The sequence below is a fragment of the Oryctolagus cuniculus genome, chromosome 14, assembly GCF_964237555.1.
Source record: "Oryctolagus cuniculus chromosome 14, mOryCun1.1, whole genome shotgun sequence".
NCBI classification, from domain to species: Eukaryota; Metazoa; Chordata; class Mammalia; order Lagomorpha; family Leporidae; genus Oryctolagus; species Oryctolagus cuniculus.
Window position 1 is genome coordinate 65,961,085 of NC_091445.1, and position 19,556 is coordinate 65,980,640.

At 38.6% G+C, this 19,556-nt stretch overlaps 1 protein-coding gene across 7 annotated transcripts in view; it reads right to left on the minus strand.

The window, feature by feature from the left end:
* TTC33 (tetratricopeptide repeat domain 33) overlaps positions 1 to 19,556 on the minus strand; it is a 75,225-nt gene that overhangs the window by 12,822 nt on the left and 42,847 nt on the right. For all 7 annotated transcript variants that reach the window (XM_051853785.2, XM_008262149.4, XM_008262146.4 and 4 more), the window contains exons 3-4: positions 19,402 to 19,483; positions 17,887 to 18,018 (exon numbers count right to left, since the gene is read on the minus strand). In XM_051853785.2, coding sequence (XP_051709745.1) covers positions 17,887 to 18,018; positions 19,402 to 19,483 — 214 coding nt within the window. The remainder of the gene's footprint in view (positions 1 to 17,886; positions 18,019 to 19,401; positions 19,484 to 19,556) is intronic.

The window sequence follows — 19,556 nt, forward strand, 5'->3', positions numbered from 1 at the left end:
TCACTTTTTCTCATAGTGTCCATTTCACTTCAACAGGTTTCCTTTTTGGTGCTCGGTTAGTTGTCACCGATCAGGGAGAACATATGATATTTGTCCTTTTGGGACAGGCTTATTTCACTCAGCATGATGTTTTCCAGATTCCTCCACCTTATTGCAAATGACCGGATTTCACTGTTTTTGACTGCTGTACAGTACTCTGTAGAGTACATATCCCGTAATTTTTTATCCAGTCTATAGATAATGGGCATTTAGGTTGATTCCAGGTCTTAGCCATTATGAATTGAGCTGCAATAAAAATTAATGTCCAGAAAGCTTGTTTGTTTGCCAATTTAATTTCCTTTAGGTAAATTCCAAGGAGTGGAATGGCTGGGTTGAATGGTAGGGTTATATTCAGGTTTCTGAGGAATCTCCAGACTGACTTCCATAGTGGCTTTACCAGTTTACATTCCCACCAACAGTGGATTAGTGTCCCTTTTTCCCCACATCTTCGCCAGCATCTGTTGTTGGTAGATTTCTGAATGTAAGCCATTCTAATTGGAGTCAGGGGAAAATTTATTTTGGACTTGATTTGCATTTCCCTGATTGCTAGTGATCTTGAACATTTTTTCATGTGCCTGTTGGCCTTTTGGATTTCCTCTTTGGAAAAAAGTCTATTGAGGTCCTTGGCCCATCTCTTAAGTGGGTTGTTAGTTTCTTGTTGTGCAGTTTCTTGATCTCTTTGTAGATTCTGGTTATTAATCCTTTATCTGTAGCATAGTTTGCAAATATTTTTTCCTATTCTGTCGGTTGCCTCTTCACTCTCCTGACTGTTTCTTTTGAAGCACAGAAACTTCTCCATTTGATGCAATCCCAATAGTTAACTTTGGCTTTGACTGCCTGTGCCTCCAGGGTCTTTTCCAGGAAGTCTTTGCCGGTCCCAATATCTTGCAGGGTTTTTCCAATGCTCTCTAATAATTTGATGATGTCAGGTCATAGATTTAGGTATTTAATCCACGTTGAGTGGATTTTTGTGTAAGGTGTAAGTTAGGGGTCTTGCTTCATGCTTCTGCATGTGGAAATCCAGTTTTCCCAGCACCATTTATTGAATAGACTGTCCTTGCTCCAGGAATTGGTTTTAGATCCTTGATCAAATATAAGTTGGCTGTAGATGTTTGGGTTGACTTCTGGTATTTCAATTCTGTTCCATTGGTCTATCCATCTGTTTCTGTACCAGTACCATGCTGTTTTGATTACAACTGCCCTGAAGTATGTCCTGAAATCTGGTATTGTGATGCCTCCGGCTTTGTTTTTGTTGTACAAGATTGCTTTAGCTATTCGAGGTCTCCTGCGTCTCCTTATGAATTTCAGCATCATTTTTTCCAGATCTGAGAAGAATGTCTTTGGTATCTTGATTGGTATGGCACTGAATCTATAAATTGCTTTTGGGAAAATGGACATTTTGATGATGTTGATTCTTCCAATCCATGAGCATGGAAGATTTTTCCATTTTTTGGTATCCTCTTCTATTTCTTTCTTTAAGATTTTGTAACTCTCATTGTAGAGATCTTTAACATCCTTGGTTAAGTTTATTCCAAGGTATTTGGTTGGTTTTGTAGCTATTGTGAATGGGAGTGATCTTAGCAGTTCTTTCTCAGCCGTGGCACTTCCTGTGTATACAAAGGCTGTTGATTTTTGTGCATTGATTTTATATCCTGCTACTTTGCCAAACTCTTCTATGAGTTCCAATAGTCTCTTGGTAGAGTTCTTTGGATCCTCTAAGTAAATTATCATATCATCTGCAAAGAGGGATAGTTTGACTTCTTCCTTCCCAATTTGTATCTCTTTAATTTCTTTTTCTTACCTTATGGCTCTGGCTAAGACTTCCAGGACTATGTTGAATAGCAGTGGTGAGAGTGGGCATCCCTGTCTGGTACCAGATCTCAGTAGAAATGCTTCCAAGTTTTCCCCATTCAATAGGATGCTGGCCGTGGGTTTTTCATAAATTGCTTTGATTGTATTGAGGAATGTTCCTTCTATACCCAATTTGCTTAGAGTTTTCATCATGAACGGGTATTGTATTTTATCAAATGCTTTCTCGACGTCTATTGAGATAATCATATGGTTTTTCTTCTGCAGTCTGTTAATGTGGTGTATCACATTGATTGATTTGTGAACTTGGAACCATCCCTGCATACCAGGGATAAATCCCACTTGGTCTGGGTGGATGATCTTTCTGATGTGTTGCTGTATTTATTGGCAAGAATTTTGTTGAGGATTTTTGCATCTATGTTCATCAGGGATATTGGTCTGTAATTTTCTTTCAATGCTGCATCTTTCTCTGGCTTAGGGATTAAGGTAATGCTGGCTTCACAGAAAGAATTTGGGGGATTCCATCTTTTTCAATTGCTCTGAATAGTTTGAGAAGAATTGGAGTTAGTTCTTCTTTACATGTCTGGTAGAATTCAGCAGTGAATCCATCTGGCCCTGGGCTTTTCTTTGTTGGGAGGGCCTTTATTACTGTTTCAATTTCTTTCTCGGTTATGGGTCTATTTAGGTTTTCTATGTCTTCCTGGTTCAATTTAGGTAGGTTGCATGTGTCCAGGAATCTATCCATTTCTGATAGATTTCCCTGTTTGCTGGCATACAAGTCCTTGTAGTAATTTCTGATGATTCTTTATATTTCTGTGGTGTCTGTTGTTACGTTTCCTTTTTCATCTCTGATTTTATTGATTTGCGTCTTTTCTTTTCCTTTTTTAGTTAGTTGGGTCAATGGTGTGTCAATTTTATTCATTTTGTCAAAAAACCAGCTCTTCGCGTGGCAGCTTTCTTGTAATCAATCCTGTTGATTTCTTCTCTGATTTTAATTATTTCTCTTCTTCTACTAGATTTGGGTCTGGTTTCCTGCAGTTTTTCTAGATCCTTGAGGTGAATTGAAAGCTCATCTATTTGGTGCCTTTCCAATTTCTTGATGTAGGCACCTATTGATATAAACTTTCCTCTCAACACTGCTTTTACCATATCCCATAAGTTTTGATATGTTGTGTTGTTATCCTCATTTACTTCCAGAAAGTTTTTGATTTCTCTTTTGATTTCTTCTATGACCCAGTGTTCATTCAGGAGCATGTTGTTCAATCTCCATGTGTTTGCATACTCTCTAGGGATTCCTGAGTTGCTAATTTCCATGTTCACTCCACTGTGGTCTGAGAAGCTGCATGGTATGATTCTAATTCTTTTGAATTTGCTGAGACTAGCTTTATGGCCTAGTATGTGGTCAGTCCTAGAGAAGGTTCCATGTACTGCAGAGAAGAATGCAAATGCTTTATGTGTAGGATGAAAAGTTCTGTAGATATCTGTTAGATCCACTTGGGCTATAGGGTCGTTTAAATTTACTGTCTCCTTGTTGATCTTCTGTCCTCTTGATCTGTCTATTTCTGAGAGTGGAGTATTGAAGTCCTCCAGTACTATTGTATTGGGGTCTAAGTCTCCCTTTAAGTCCCTTAACAAACCTTTTAAATAAACCAGTGCCCTGTAATTAGGTGCATATACATTGATAATCATTATATCTTCCTGTTGAATTGATCCTTTAATCATTATATAGTGCCCCTCTTTGTCTCAACAGTTTTTGTGGTAAAGTTTATGTTGTCCGATGTTAAGATGGTTACACCCGCTCTTTTTCTCTTTTTTCATTTCTGTTAGCATGGTATATTTTTTTCCAGCCTTTCACTTTCAGTCTGTATGCATTTTTGTTGGAAAGATGTGTTTCTTGTAAGCAGCAAATAGATGGGTTTTTGTTCCTTAAGCCAATCATCCAATCGGTGTCTTTTAACTGGACAGTTCAGGCCATTAATGTTCAATGTGACTATTGTTAAGTGGTAACTTTGCCCTGCCATTTGCCAAAGATATTTTCTAATATATGCTTTGAACTTTCTGTGATCTTTTGCTGTGAGGTTTCCTTCCTTTACCTTCTTTCATATTGATGACCGTGTTTCTGTGTTTCTGTGTGTAACACATCTTTAAGCATCTTTTGCAGGGCTGGACGATAGGCGACAAATTCCTTCAATTTCTGTTTGCTATGAAAGGTCTATATTTAACCTTCATTCACAAATGAGAGCTTTGCAGGATATAATATTCTGGGATGGCAGTTTTTCTCTCTTAGTACCTGGGCTATGTCTTGCCATTCCCTTCTAGCCTGTAGGGTTTCTGATGAGAAGTCTGCTGTGAGTCTGATTGGAGATCCTCAGAGTAATCTGACGTTTCCCTCTTGCACATTTAGGATCTTTTCTTTCTGTTTCACTGTGGTGAGTTTAATTACAACGTGTCATGGTGAAGATCTCTTTTGGTCATGGTTACTAGGGGTTCTATGAGCTTCCTGTACTAGGATGTCTCTGTCCTTCTCCAAACCTGGGAAATTTTCTGCTAATATCTCACTAAAAAGGCATTCTAATCCTTTCTCCCTCTCCATGCCTTCAGGAACTCCTAGAATGCGAATGTTGGTTTTTTTAATAGTATCCTGAAGATTCCCGACAATATTTTTTAGATTTCTAATTTCCTCTTCTTTTCTTTGGTTTGACTGTATCCTTTCCTGTGCTCTGTCTTCTAAATCTGATATTCTCTCTTCTGCTTCACTCATTCTGTTTTTAAGGCTCTCTAATGTGTTTGTCATTTGATCTATTGAATTCTTCATTTCATTATGATTTCTCATCACTTTCACAGTTTCATGTTCTACTAGTTGCTTCATTTCATTTTGATTCCTCCTCAATATTTCATTTTCACGAGAGAGATTTTCTATCCTGTCCAGTAAGGATTTCTGTAGTTCAAGCATTTGTTTTTGAGAACTTCTTAATGTTCTTATCAATTTTTTGAGATCCACTTCTTGCACTTCTTCTATCTTGTCATCTTCATAATCTTGAATTGGGGTGTCTTTATCATTTGGGGGCGTCATAGTGTCTTCTTTGTTCTTGTTACCTCAGTTTCTGCGTTTGTTTGGCATTGTAGAGATATTCTTTGGTTTCTTCGCTGTGGTGTTTTTTCTTGTTATACTATGACTCTAGATTAAGTGGACTGTCTGCTTTTGATGGATCCTTAGAGGCTGAGATGGGTGTGGCCAGAGAGCTCTGTTTGGTTCTTCAGGGTTAAGGGTGTGCCAAAGGTGACTCACTCAGTGTGTTCTCTCGCTCGCTCTTTTTTTTTCTTTTTGACTCAGAAGGGAAGTAATTCCGCACAGCTGAGTGGAATTGAGGGTAGCTGATGTATGAAATCTGGCCCCTGTTGGTATTTGCTCTACCCCAAGGACCACACAAAGTGTCTATGCAGCCCTCAGTGTGGTCTCAAATTTCTCAGCAGTCTCTTACCGGGTTGCCAAGGTTACTGAGTTTGTGTACTCCATGAGTTCTCTCACCCACCCTTAGATTTTCACAGTCTCAGTTCGTTAGCTCCACACTTTCACTAGGTTCTAACCTCCAGCTAGTTCTCCCCACCAGAGTCAGGTTTTTCTGCTTGGCTGATGGCGTGCGCCACTTAAGTATGTCCAAAATGGTGCCTGCTCTTTGTCTTGCTCAGCTTTGTAAGCTGCGTGGAGACAGAGGCTAGTGTCCGTGCCAGTTCCCCTTATTTATTCGTTTTTTTTTTTTTTCTCTCTTCCAGTCAGCCTGGTGAACTTTCCCCAGTGGGGCTTCAAGCCTCATTCCCTCTAGGCTCTTTCTGCCTTTCCCTGCCAATGACTCGGGTTACCGAGGCTTTTGTCTCACCTCCCCTTCCAGCACTGGCGTACAGACTCCGCGGCTCGGCTTCCACGGCTCGGCTCCCACGCCTCGGCTCCCGTGCCTCGGCTTCCGCGCCGTGGGCGTCCTTGCTCTCCCCGTAGTTCCTCCGTGTCACATCCACTAGATCCGGAAGAGTTTCCTCTGTAATTTTTTGCCGAGCCTTTTCCTGAGACTACAGTAACTCCACTTTTATTAAACTATCTTTTCCTGGACTATCAGTGCGCGCCCTCACTATTCCGCCATCTTGGCTCCTCCAACAACAGGAATTTTTATGGGAAAATGGCAGGGCCACATCATTGCTTATCAATAGTGTAAATGGCCTCAACTCTCCAGGTAAAAGATACAGACTGGCTGAATGGATTAAAAAATAAAATCCATTTATTTGCTGCCTACAAGAAACACATCTCACCAACAAAGATACAGGCAGACTGAAAGTGAAAAGATGGAAAAGGATATTCCATGCTAATAGAAACCAAAAAAGAGCTGGTGTGACGATCCTAATATCAGACAAAATAGACTTTAACACAAAAACTGCTAAAAGAGACAAAGAAGAACACTATGTAATGATTAAGAGATCAACACAACAGGAAGATGTGACTATTATAAATGTATATGTACCTAATTACAGGGCACCTGGCTATTTAAAAGAAATTTTAATGAATCTAAAGGAAGATATAAACTATAATACAATAGTAATAGGGGACTTCAATACCCCACTTTCAGCAATGAACAGATCAATGAGACAAAAAATCAGCAAGGAAACATAGTTAATCAACACTATAGGCCAAATGGATATCTACAGAACTTTTCATCATACAGTTGCAGAATACACATTCTTCTTACCGGTGCATGGAACTTTCTCTAGGATAGATCACATACTAAGCCATAAAGTAAGTATCAGAAAATTCAAAAAAATTGAAGTCCTACCATGCATCTTCTCTGACCACAATGGAATTAAACTGGAAATCAACAACTCATGAATCTCTCGAACATATTCAGACACATGGAGACTGAACAACATACCTCTGAATGAACAGTGGGTCATACAAGATATCAAAAGAGAAATAAAAAATTTCTAGAAATGAATGAAGAAGAAATACAGCATATCAAAACATATGGGATACAGCAAAAGCAGTGTTAAGAGGAAAGTTTATAGCCATTAGAGCCTACATCAAAAAACTGGGAAGGCACCAATAGTGAGCTATCAATGCATCTCAAGGACCTAGAAAAACAATAGTAAACTAAACTCAAAATTAATAGAAGAAAAGGAATAATTAAAATTAGAGAACAAACAAGATTGAAACAAAAAAATACAAAAAATCAGCAAAACAAAGAGCTGGTTTTTTAAAAAAAAATACAAATCATTGACCCAACTAATTAAAAAAAAAAAGAACCCCCAAATCAATAAAATTAAAGATGAAAAAGGAAATGTAACAACAGACACCACAGAAATAAAAAGAATTATCAGAAATTACTACAAAGAACCGTAATGCCAACAAACTGGGAAACCTAGAAAGTAGATTCCTGGATATATAAAACTTACCTAAAATGAACCATAAAGACATAGAAAACCTAAAGAGACCCACAACCAAGATAGAAATTGAATCAGTAATACAGACCCGCCCAACAAAGAAAAGCCCAGGACTGGACAGCTTCACTGCTGAATTCTACCAGACTTTTAAAGAAAAACTAACTCTAATTCTTCTCAAGTTATTCAAAACATCTGAAAGGGAGAGAATCCTCTCAACTTCTTTCTATGAAGCCAGCATCACCTTAATTCCTAAACCGGGAAAAGATGCAACAGAGAAAGAGGACCACAGACCAATTTCCCTGATGAACACAGACATAAAATTTCTCACCAAAATACTAGCCAATTGAATCCAACAACACATCAGAAAGATCATTCACTCAGATCACATGGGAGTTATCTCTGGTATTCAGGGATGGTTCAACATTCATTCGCAAATCAATCAATGTGATAAATCACACTAACAAAATGAAAAACAAAAAACATACGATTATCTCATTAGATGCAGAGACAGCATTTGGTAAAATTCAGCATCATTTCATAATGAAAACTTGGAGCAAACTGGGTACAGAAGGAACATTCCTCAACATAGTCAAGGCAATTTATGACAAACCCATGGATAGCATCCTATTGAATGGGGAAAAGTTAGATGCATCCCCACTGAGATCCAGAACCAGACAAGGACATCCACTCTCACCATTGCTATTCAATATAGTCCTGGAAGTTTTAGCCAGAGCCATCAGGCAAAAAAAGGGAAATCAAAGAAACACAACTTGGGGAGGAGGAAGCCAAACTATCCCTATTTGTATATTACATGATTCTATATATGGAGGATCCAAAAGACTCCACTAAGAGGCTATTGGAATTCATAAAAGAGTTTTGTATGGGATATGTACACCATAGAATACTACACAGTGGTGGAAAAAATGAAATCGTGTCATTTGCAATAAAATGGATGCAACTGGAAAATATTATACTTAGTAAAATAAGCCAGTCCCAAAAGGACAAATACCACATGTTCTCCCTGATCTGTGGTAAATACAGTACCTAAAAGGTAATCTACAGAAGTGAAATTGACACTTTGAGATGTGATGATTTTGAGCAACCCTTGTCTCGACTGTTTAGGAACAGTTTTTTTTTCCAGATTATTTTTTGAGCTGTTTACTTAGTATAGAGTTAATTTTACAAGTATAAAGTTAATTGAAAATAGATCTTAATAAAAAATAGGAATGGGTTCAGGAGAGGAAGGAGGAAGAAGGATGGGAGTGTAGGTAGGAAGGCAGGTAGAGTGGGAAGAATCACTATGTTCCTGAGTGGTACTTATGAAATGTATGAAGTTTGTATACCTAAAACAAAAGGTTTCTGGGGAAAAAAAAAAAACTCAGTTGTCATAATCAAGCTCTCTTAAATAAACTGTTATCAGCTTTATAAAGACAGAGTTTACATATATCCCAGAGTAACCACAGAGAAAACACCTACAGAAGTACACAGAAGAAAACAGAATCAAAGCATATCAATATAAAAATTACCAAAATACAGAGAAGGATGAGAGGAAAAGACAGACTGGGGAAACAAAAGACTAGTAAATAACAATTAACAAAATGGCAATAGTAAATTCTTCTCTACCAATTAATCACTGCAGCAAAAGCAGTACTAAGAAAGTTAACACATAAGGAAAAAACAAGTAATTCAACCTAGTTTTACATCCCAAGGAACTACAAAAACAAACTAAGCCCAAAGTTACCAGAAGGAAGTAAATAATAAAGATCAGAGAAGAAATAAACAAAACGGAAAATAGGAAAATATATCAATAAAGCTAAGGGTCAGTTTTTAGAAAACAAATTGGAGAATGTTTTATCTAGACTTACTAAGAAAAAAGAGAAGACTCAAATAATATCAGAAATAAAAAAGGAGACACTACAATGGAAGTCACAGAAATGCAAAGAATCAGAAGAAAATACTATGATCAATTATTTGCTAATAATCTATACAACCTAGAAAAAATGAGCAAATATGTAGAAATATACAATCCACCAATATGAAATCATAGGGGCTGGCGCCATGGTGTCATGGATAAAGCTGCTGCCTGTGATGCCAGCATCCCATATGGGCAACGGTTCAAGTTCTGGCTGGCCCACTTCCAATATAGCTCCCTGCTAATGTGCCTGTGAAAGCATCAGAAGATGGCCCTGCCAGCAATGTGGCACAGCAGGTTAAAGCCCCAGCCTGCAACACAAGCACCCCATATGGGCACCGGTTCAAGTCTCAGCTGCCCCACTTCCGATCCAGCTCTCTGCTCTGGCCTGGGAAAGCAGTACAAGATGACTCAAGTCCTTGGGCCCCTGCACCCATGTGGGAGATCCAGAAGAAGCTCCTGGCTCCTGGTTTCAGATCAGCTCAATTCTGGCCGTTGTGGTCATTTGGGGAGTAAACCAGTGGATGGAAGACCTCTCTCTCTCTCTCTGGCTGTACATCTCTCTGGAACTCTATCTTTCATACAAATAAAATAAATCTTAAAAAAAGAAAAAAAAGAAGACAGCCCTGGATCATAAGTGGAGCAGCCGATCCAATATGAAATGTGGGAATCCCAAGCAGGGACTTACCCCACTTCACCACACCACCATTAATTATAAAAAACATTAATGTCAATGCTTCTCAAATTCTTCCCAAAAAACTGAAAGGAAAGAACATTTTTAAGCTCTTTTTGTTAGGTCAAGATCATCCTGATATCAAAGGTAGAAAAAGACACAATAAGAAAATTAAGGGACTATATCCCTGATAGACACAGATTTAAGAAATCTCAACCAAATCCTAGCAAGCTGAACTCAACAACACATTAAAACATTTACACAATATGTTCATGCAGGATACGTCCCTGGGATGCAAGGATGAAAAACCAGTTAATGTGATACCACATATTAACAGAATAAAGGATAACAATTCTACCTGTCTCAACTGATGCAGAAAAAATAATTTGTCAACATTTAATACTGTCTTGATAAAAAGTCAACAAACTAGAAATAGAAGGAAAAAAGTATCTCAACATAATATAAGTCATGATAACATTTACATGAGAAGCAAACATGGCAAAATGCTAAAAAAAAAAAAAATTGTTAAGGGGCCGGCATTGTTGCATACTGGATAAAGCTGCCTTTTGCAGTGCCAGCATCCCATATGGGCACTGATTCAAGTCCTAGCTGCTCCACTTGCGATCCAGCTCTCTGTTATGGCCTGGGAAAGCAATAGAGGATGGCCCAAGTAGTTGGGCCGCCACACTCACACGGGATCCTAAAGAAGCTCCTGGCTCCTGACTTCAGATCAGCGCAGCTCCAGCCATTACAGCTAGCCATCAGAGGAGTGAATCAACGGATGGAAAACCTCTCTCTTTCTGCCTCTGCCTCTCTGTAACTTTGCCTTTCAAATAAATAAATCTTTTTTTTTTTTTTTTTTGACAGGCAGAGTGGACAGCGAGAGAGAGAGACAGAGAGAAAGGTCTTCTTTTTGCCGTTGGTTCACCCTCCAATGGCCACCGCGGCCGGCGCACCGCGCTGATCCGATGGCAGGAGCCAGGAGCCAGGTGCTTTTCCTGGTCTCCCATGGGGTGCAGGGCCCAAGCACCTGGGCCATCCTCCACTGCACTCCCTGGCCACAGCAGAGAGCTGGCCTGGAAGAGGGGCAACCGGGACAGAATCCGGTGCCCCGACCGGGACTAGAACCCGGTGTGCCGGCGCCGCTAGGCGGAGGATTAGCCTAGTGAGCCACGGCGCCAGCCAACAAATAAATAAATCTTTAAAAAAAAAAAAAAAAAGGTTAAACCTAAAACAGAAACAATATTAAGACAATACAAAATGCGGGCCCGCACCGCGGCTCACTAGGCTAATCCTCCGCCTTGTGGCGCCAGCACACCGGGTTCTAGTCCTGGTTGGGGCACCGGATTCTGTCGCACCTGCCCCTCTTCCAGGACAGCTCTCTGCTGTGGCCAGGGAGTGCAGTGGAGGATGGCCCAAGTACTTGGGCCCTGCACCCCATGGGAGACCAGGAGAAGTACCTGGCTCCTGCCATCAGATCAGCACGGTGCGCCGGCTGCAGCGCACCGGCCGCGGTGGCCATTGGAGGGTGAACCAACGGCAAAGGAAGACCTTTCTCTCTGTCTCTCTCTCTCTCTCACTGTGCACTCTGCCTGTCCAAAAAAAAAAAAAAAAAAAAAAGACAATACAGAATGCTTTTAGTATTTGAAAAATAAATATGGAATCAAAAAGTTGTTTATGAAAAACTGAAACTGAAAGTTTTCCTAAATGATCAGGAACAGGACAAAAATGCTCATGCTCACCATTTCTACTCAAAACTGTACTATACTATAAGCAAGGGAAATTCAGCAAGAAGTAATAATGTCCCTGAGTCCTAAAGACTCCAAAAAAAAAAAAAAAAGCCTTTTAAAATGTTAAATAAATGAATTCAATAACATCGCAGCATACACAATACAGTTGTGTTTCTATACATTAAACACTGAAAAGGAGATTAGAGCAACAATGTATTTTACAATAGCACCAAAAAGAATGAAATACTTGGGGCTGGCGCTGTAACGCAACGGGTTAAAACCTGGCCTGAAGCGCCGGCATCCCATATGGGTGCTGGTTCTAGTCCCGGCTGCTCCTCTTCCGATCAAGCTCTCTGCTATGGCCTAGGATAGCAGTAGAAGATGGCCCAATTCCTTGGGCCCCTGCACCCACATGGGAGACCCAGAGGACGTTCCTGGCTCCTGCCTTCGGATAGGCTCCGCTCCAGCCATTACAGCCATCTGGGGAGCGAACCAGCAGATGGAAGATCTGTCTCTCTCTCTCTGTAACTCTTTCAAATAAATAAAATAAATCTTTAAAATAAAAAAAAGAATGAAATACTTAGGACTAAAACTAAAGAGACAAAACACTTGTACATTGAAAATTATGTAAATAAATCTTTTTAAAAAGGGGGGGGGGGGGACCGGCAGGTGGTGTAGCGGGTTAAGCCACCGCCTGCAGTGCCAGCATCCCATATGGGTGTCAGTTTGAGACCCAGCTGCTCCACTTCCGATCCAGCTCTCTGCTATGGCCTGGGAAAGCAGTAGAAGATGGCCCAAGTCCTAGGGCCCCTGCACCTGTGTGGGAGACCCGGAAGAGGCTCCTGGCTTCAGATTGGTGCAGCTCCAGCCGTTGCAGCCAATTGGAGAGTGAACCAGTGGAAGACTTCTCTTTCTCTCTCTCTGCCTCTCCTTCTCTCTCTGTGTAACTCTGACTTTCAAATAAATAAATATTTAAAAAAAAAAAAAAAGAAAATTATGGAACATTGCTGGAATTTAAAGAAGACATAAACAAATGTCTTTCCACAGACTGGATAACTTAATACCATTAAAACATCTACACTATCCACAATCTAAAGATTCAGTACAATCACTATCAAACTCTAAATGCATTTTTTATACAACTGCACAAAACATTTCCACAATCCACACGGAACCAACCACAAGAGAGCCTGAAAAGCCAATCAACCTTGAAAAGGAACAAAGTTGGAAGCACATACTTCCTGATTTCATGCATATTATAAAGCTGCAGCTACAATAAATAGAACAGTGTGTAACTGGTACGAGACATAGTATACAGACCAACAGAAAAGAATAGAAAGCCTGTAAATTAATCCACACATACCAAAGTACTTCAAAAAGTTCATGGAAAATGGAATCAAAAGATAAATTTATTTTGGTGCAACAAAACTGAAATTCATGCATAGTTTTTCATCACATCTATTTTCCATGAATTTTTGGAAGACCTCTCATACATGGTCAACTGATCATCAACAAGAATTCCAAGTATCAACAGGAAAACAAATGATGTTGGGAAAGCTGGATATCCACATACTAAAGAATGAAACTGGACCCTCATCTTACTCAATATATAAAAATCTACCCAAAGCAGATTACAAACTTAAAACATAAGAACCAAAGGTATAAAACTTCTAAAGAAAACATTAAAAAAGCTTCATGACATTGGTCTTGACAGTGATTTCATGGATATAACAAGAAAGGCACAGACAATAAAATGAAAAATAGGCAAATAAGACTAAATCATAAAAACCTTCACTCAGCAAAGGAAACAATAAACAGAGTGAAAGGCAACCTTAAAGACTAAGAAAATATTTGCATATTATGTATCCAAGGATTTAACTTATAAGATACATATGGAACTTCTACAACAACTTACTAGCAAAAAAAACAAAATATGAATGGGAAACAGGTACATGAAATGATACTCAATAGCACTAAATCAATTGGGAAATGCAAGTCAAAACCACAAAACCATCTCTTTTCTGATTTGTGGTAAATAATATATAGAGTACTTCAAAAAGGTTATATATACATATATATATATGAAATTGAAATCTTGAGATTTGATTATTGTTTACAGCCTGTGGCTATACTCTCGAGGAATAGTGGTTTTTCTACTTACTACTTGTTAAATTCTTTATTTATTGGAAGATTAAGCTTGTGATTATAAAGTAAATTAAAAGTATGTCATCACAAAACTTTAAAAATAAGGAAGGAAGGGAAGGTGGGAACAAGGAGAGGAAAGAGGAAGGGTGTTCTTAGAACTGCATATATGAAATACATGAAATCTGTTCCCTTTATATAAATAAATTATTCAAAATTTAATAAAAACAGAAGATAACATGTGTTAGCGAGGTTGTGAAAAAATCAGAACTCTTGTACACTATTGGTAGAAATAGAAAAATGGGACAGCTGCTATGGACATAGCATGAAAGAGCCTGTAAAAATAAAAACATAACTACTATACGATACAGTAATCTTATTTACAGGTATTTATCAAAAGAATCAGGATCTCAAAGAGATACCAGCACTTTCATATTCACTGAAACACTATTCACAACAATATGCAGAAACAATCTAAATGTCCAATGAATGCTTCAAGAAAATGTGCTATATATAAATACAATGGGATTATCATTCAGCCTCAAGAAATAAGAAAAGTCTGCAATATACAACAACATGGGTGACACCTCGAGAACATTATACTCGATGAAATAAGCCAGTCACAAAAGGACACTCATACGAGGTACCTAAATAGTCAAATTCATGGAATCAAAAGGTGGAATTATTGTTGTCAGCAGTAGGGTATAGGAGGAAATAGGGAGTTGTTAATCAACAGCATAAAGAAGCAATCAAGCTGGATTTGACACTGTGGTGCAGTGGGTTAACCACCATCTGCAGTACCAGCATCCCATATGAGCCTTGACTGCTTCACTTCGATCTAGCTCCCTGCTAATGAGCCTGTGAAAAAAGCGAAGGTTGGCCCAAGTGCTTGGGGCTCTTACACCCACGTGGGAGACCTGGAAGAAGCTCCTGGCTCCTGGCTTCAGATCAGCCCAGTTCTGGCCATTTGGGGAATAAACCAATGGATGGAAGATCTCTCTCTGTCTCTCCCTCTCTCTCTCAACTCTGCCTTTCAAATGAATAAATAAATCTTAAAAGAAAAAAAAAAGAAGCAATCAAGCACAGTAGACAAGTTCTAGAATTCTGCTGTGCTACATTGTACCTAGTCAACAATACCTATATAAATTTAAAAATTTAAGGGGGCAGACCTGATATTAAGTGTTCCTACCACAGAAAAAAATTATTTTTATATGATAGAACAATAAAAGCTCTTAAATCCACTCTATTCTTACTTTTCAATTCCTACTTAAGTTTCAATGTATAGCATTTTTTTAAGATTTATTTATTCATTTGAGAAGCAGAGTTACAGACAAAAGGAGACAGAGATGGAGAGAGAGAGAGAGAGAGAGGTCTACCATCTGCTGGTTCACTCCACAAAAGGCCACAGTGGCCTGGACTGGGTCAGGCTAGAGGCAGGAGCTTTCACTGGGTCTCCTCTCTAGATGCAGGGTCCCAAGCACTTGGGCCATCTTTCACTGCTTTCCCAGGACATTAACAGGGAGCTGGAATGGAAGTTGAGCAGCTAGGACTCAAACCAGCGCCCATAAGGAATGCCGCAGCCACAGTACAGGCAGAAGCTTAACCTACTATGCCTTAGCACCAGCCCCAACATGTAGCATTTTTAAAAGAGTATAATTTAATAATTTGATTATACTCTTCAATATTAGAAAAGACAATATAGCATAACTCAAACAAAATCTAAAGTACTTAATTAAAGTAAAAATTTATAAGGGAGGATATTTGGCCCAGTGGTTAGGTCACTAGTTAGGACACCCGAATAACATATCAGAATGCCTACATTTAAGTCCCAACTTATTCCAGCTCCCCAATTCCAGCTTCCAGCTAATGCATGAACTGAGAGGCAGCACGTGATGGCTTAAGTAGTTGTGTCCCTGCCACCCAACATGGGGAACCTGGACTGAGTTTCTGGATCCCAGCTCCAAATCCCTGCTGCAATAGGCATTCAGGAGACAGAATCAGCAGATAGGAGCATTTGTTTGTTCTTTGTCTCTCTCTTTCTCTACTTCTCAGATAAAACTAATTTTTTAAGTTTACAAGTGAATATTTTAAATTTTTAAATCTTTGAATTGTCTTCTTTTCCCCTAGAAATTAGCACTTATCTATCACACTAGGACAATAATAATTATTAACTTACTTAATGAAAAAGAAAACACTGGCATTCCTATGTTAGACTTACTTTTTTTTTTTTTTTTTTGACAGGCAGAGTGGACAGTGAGACAGAGAGAGACAGAGAAAAAGGTCATCCTTTTCTGTTGGTTCACCCTCCAATGGCTGCTGCAGCTGGCGCGCTGCGGCCGGCACACCGTGCTGATCTGAAGCCAGGAGCCAGGTGCTTCTCCTGGTCTCCCATGTGGGTGCAGGGCCCAAGCACTTGGGCCATCCTCCACTACACTCCTGGGCCACAGCAGAGAGCTGGACTGGAAAAGGGGTGCCGGGACAGAATCCAGCGCCCCAACCGGGACTAGAACCCGGTGTGCCGGCGCCGCAGGCAGAGGATTAGCCTATTGAGCTGCAGCACCAGCCACATTTTTTTAAAAAGTTAAATTTTGTTAACCATCCAGTATATATAGCCCTGCCAAAACAAAAACAGGACAATTCTCACAACTAATTCCTTCGATTTATCCTTTGTTATCAACAAGGTGTATGATCAAACTGAGAGACACATTTAAACCACTTTATGGTAAACTTCACACAGTGAGTGTTTCCTTTTCATAAGCTCCTATATTTTCCCCTAATTAAGCATGGTAACTTTTCAGTCTAAAAATTTATCACCATTACTCTACCTTATTCTACTTTCTTCCTTCTACTACGAAATCTACCACTACAATAACACTACACTTTAAAATGTGGTCTATTACACTAACCGATAGAATAAATAAAGGGGAGAGTGATCCAACATGGGAAGTGAGATACTCAGCAGACTCATAGAATGGCGGATGTCCTAAATAGCACTCTGGCCTCAGAATCAGCCCTAAAGGCACTCGGATCTGGCTGAAAAGCCCATGAGAGTATTTCAGGCATGGAAAGCCAAGACACTCTGGCAAAAAGATCTCTGTGAGTGAGATCCCAGTGGAAAGAACAGGTCTTCAAAGAGGGAGGTGCCTTTCTCTGAAGGGAGGAGAGAACCTCCACTTTGACTATGACCTTGTCTAAACAAGATAAGAGTCGGAGAACTCAAGGGGCTTCCATAGCCTTGGAAACTCATGACTGGTGCATAGGGAGATTACTGATGCCATAAACAGGAGTGTCAATTTGTAAAGTCAACAACAGGAGTCACTGTGCACTTACTCCTCATGTAGGATCTCTGTCCTTAATGTGCTGTACACTGAGGCTTAATGCTATAACGAGTACTCAAACAGTATATTTCACTTTGTGTTTCTATGGGGGTGCAAACTGTTGAAATCTTTACTTAATGTACACTAAACTGATCTTCTGTTAAAAAAAAAAAAAAAAAAAAAAAGAAACTATCAATTCCCAGCTTGACTCTCACTGGGATTAAACATGACAATAGGTCTGATCTGATTTCATCATCATTTAAAAAAAAATCATCTATTATTTTTCACTTTATGTTTCTGTGTGGGAACAAACTGTTGAAATCCTTACTTAAGGTATAATAAGCTGATCTTCTGTATACTAAGATAATCGAAAATGAATCTTGATGTGAATGGAAGGGGAGAGGGAGTGGGAAAGGGGAGGGTGGTGGGTGGGAGGGACGGTATGGGGGGGAAAGCCATTGTAACCCATGAGACGTACTTTGGAAATTTATATTCATTAAATAAAAGATAAAAAAAAAAAAAAAAAAAATGTGGTCTATTTAATGATCCAAAGAACTAAGGTAAAAGGTGCTTATTACCTATTCAAATATAGCTTACCTACATCAGACAGTGTTTTGCATTAAGTTTTTTAAATTTCTGTGATGTCAAGTAAATAAAAGATATTTTGGCCCTGGTACAACCAGCATTTATAATCACAAAAGATGTTCAGTAATAATTTTGATCAGTGCTTATGAACTAATACCTTTAAAAGGTAATATATTTTTTGCATAAATTTGTTGAGGGGTTATTGATTTTTTGCTTCAGTAGACAAAAATTTAAATAATAATCTGATTTCGTTACCAGCAGTATCTCTCCTAATCCAAGCTGAGCACGTCCCAAAGTTTGCCAAGACTCCCATGAATGTGGATTGCACTGGACAGCCATTTCTGCCGCATGTACTGCTGGAAATATTTCATGAAGAGACATTAGGACCTATAAACCAAAAAGAAGAAAAAACCTGTCATTAATATACATAAACTATCAAAGTACTGACTAATAACCACCTTTTATTCTTTATAAATATGTTTTTAGTCTGGAAAACACAGCATTTCAGTGCATTTTTTTACCCCCTCCTCTGTCATTGAGAATCAGAAAATACAGTCGTCTTCACTCCTGAAATAACTAATGATGTTAAAGCATTTCCTTTCCAGTTATTGAACCTTACATCCAGAGGGTTAAAACCAAGCAGTCATTTTCTAGCTATGGCAGCTCAGAGCTATTTCAACTCCCAATCTCATTTTTATTTACTCTGTTTACAATATAGTTGATAGGGAACACTGGGTCTTTCTGGTAAACTAGGTAAATTAATTTGTTCAACCAGACATCCTGTGCCTAGGTAACTTCTTTCTGCTATAAAAATAATTTAAAATTCCATATGCCTTGTCACAAGTGCACTTTTCAAATCATACAAACCAGAAAAACCAGAGTTCCGGAGCCTTCTACCATAGGCTATAAGAAAGGACTGGAGTTTGTCTATAATCTTTGGGATCATTAACATTTTAGAGGATTTGTAATAAAAGCATCAAGTTCCAAACTAAATCATCATACAGTTCCCCACAAATCCTGCTATTATTATGTAACTATTTAAAACTGAAAATGTAAAGCATCCCAATGATAAGCCCCAAAACACTTCATTCAGTGAATTGAGTTGGATATTTATTGGATAAACTAAAAATCAAAGCTGATCAAAAGAATGTCCACATTGGATATTATCATCTGAGAAATATTTGTTAAGTATGCAGATCGAGCTGAATTATAAAAATTTCCTTCTAGAAATATGGTGAATGCTCTGTTGGAGACCTTTGAAGGATCTTGGCTAACCTAACTGAGGTGCTTGGGGGTTTGCTTTATGGGCTGTCCCACAGAACCTTAGTAATTTATTTTTAAAGCATAATTGCTATTTTTAAACTATTGATAAGCTACATATATTCTGACCTAATATATTTTTTAGAAAAATCTCATCCAGAACCCAATCCATGAACATTTTAAGGAAAACAGACTTATTGCTAAGTCTATTACAACTAATTTACAAGAAAAACAGACATTTTTCATTTATTTAAGAGATCATCAATAATGACTTTTTAAAAGATATCCATCTGCTCATATTTTATCATAGTTTAAAATAAGTTAACTACACTGTGAAAACAAATTAATTTCTAATTTGATGCAAAAGGCAAATCCATAAATACTATAGTGAATTTTTTCCCAAATAAATTATATTTGAAAAAGAAAATGAGAGGGAATGCTATTTTGGTCCATCACTGCTTACCAAGAAATGTAGTAAATTTCATAACATAAGCTCTTCATAATTATTACCTGTGATTTCATCTCATATAAGGTAGCATCATTTGGGGTTAACTGGAGTGCTTCATCCCACTTCTGAATTGCCTCACGATACCTGTGGTTATTAAAGTCACATTAATGTCATCTTTCTAGTAAGTCTTTGAGAACACATGAACAAATTTAAAAAT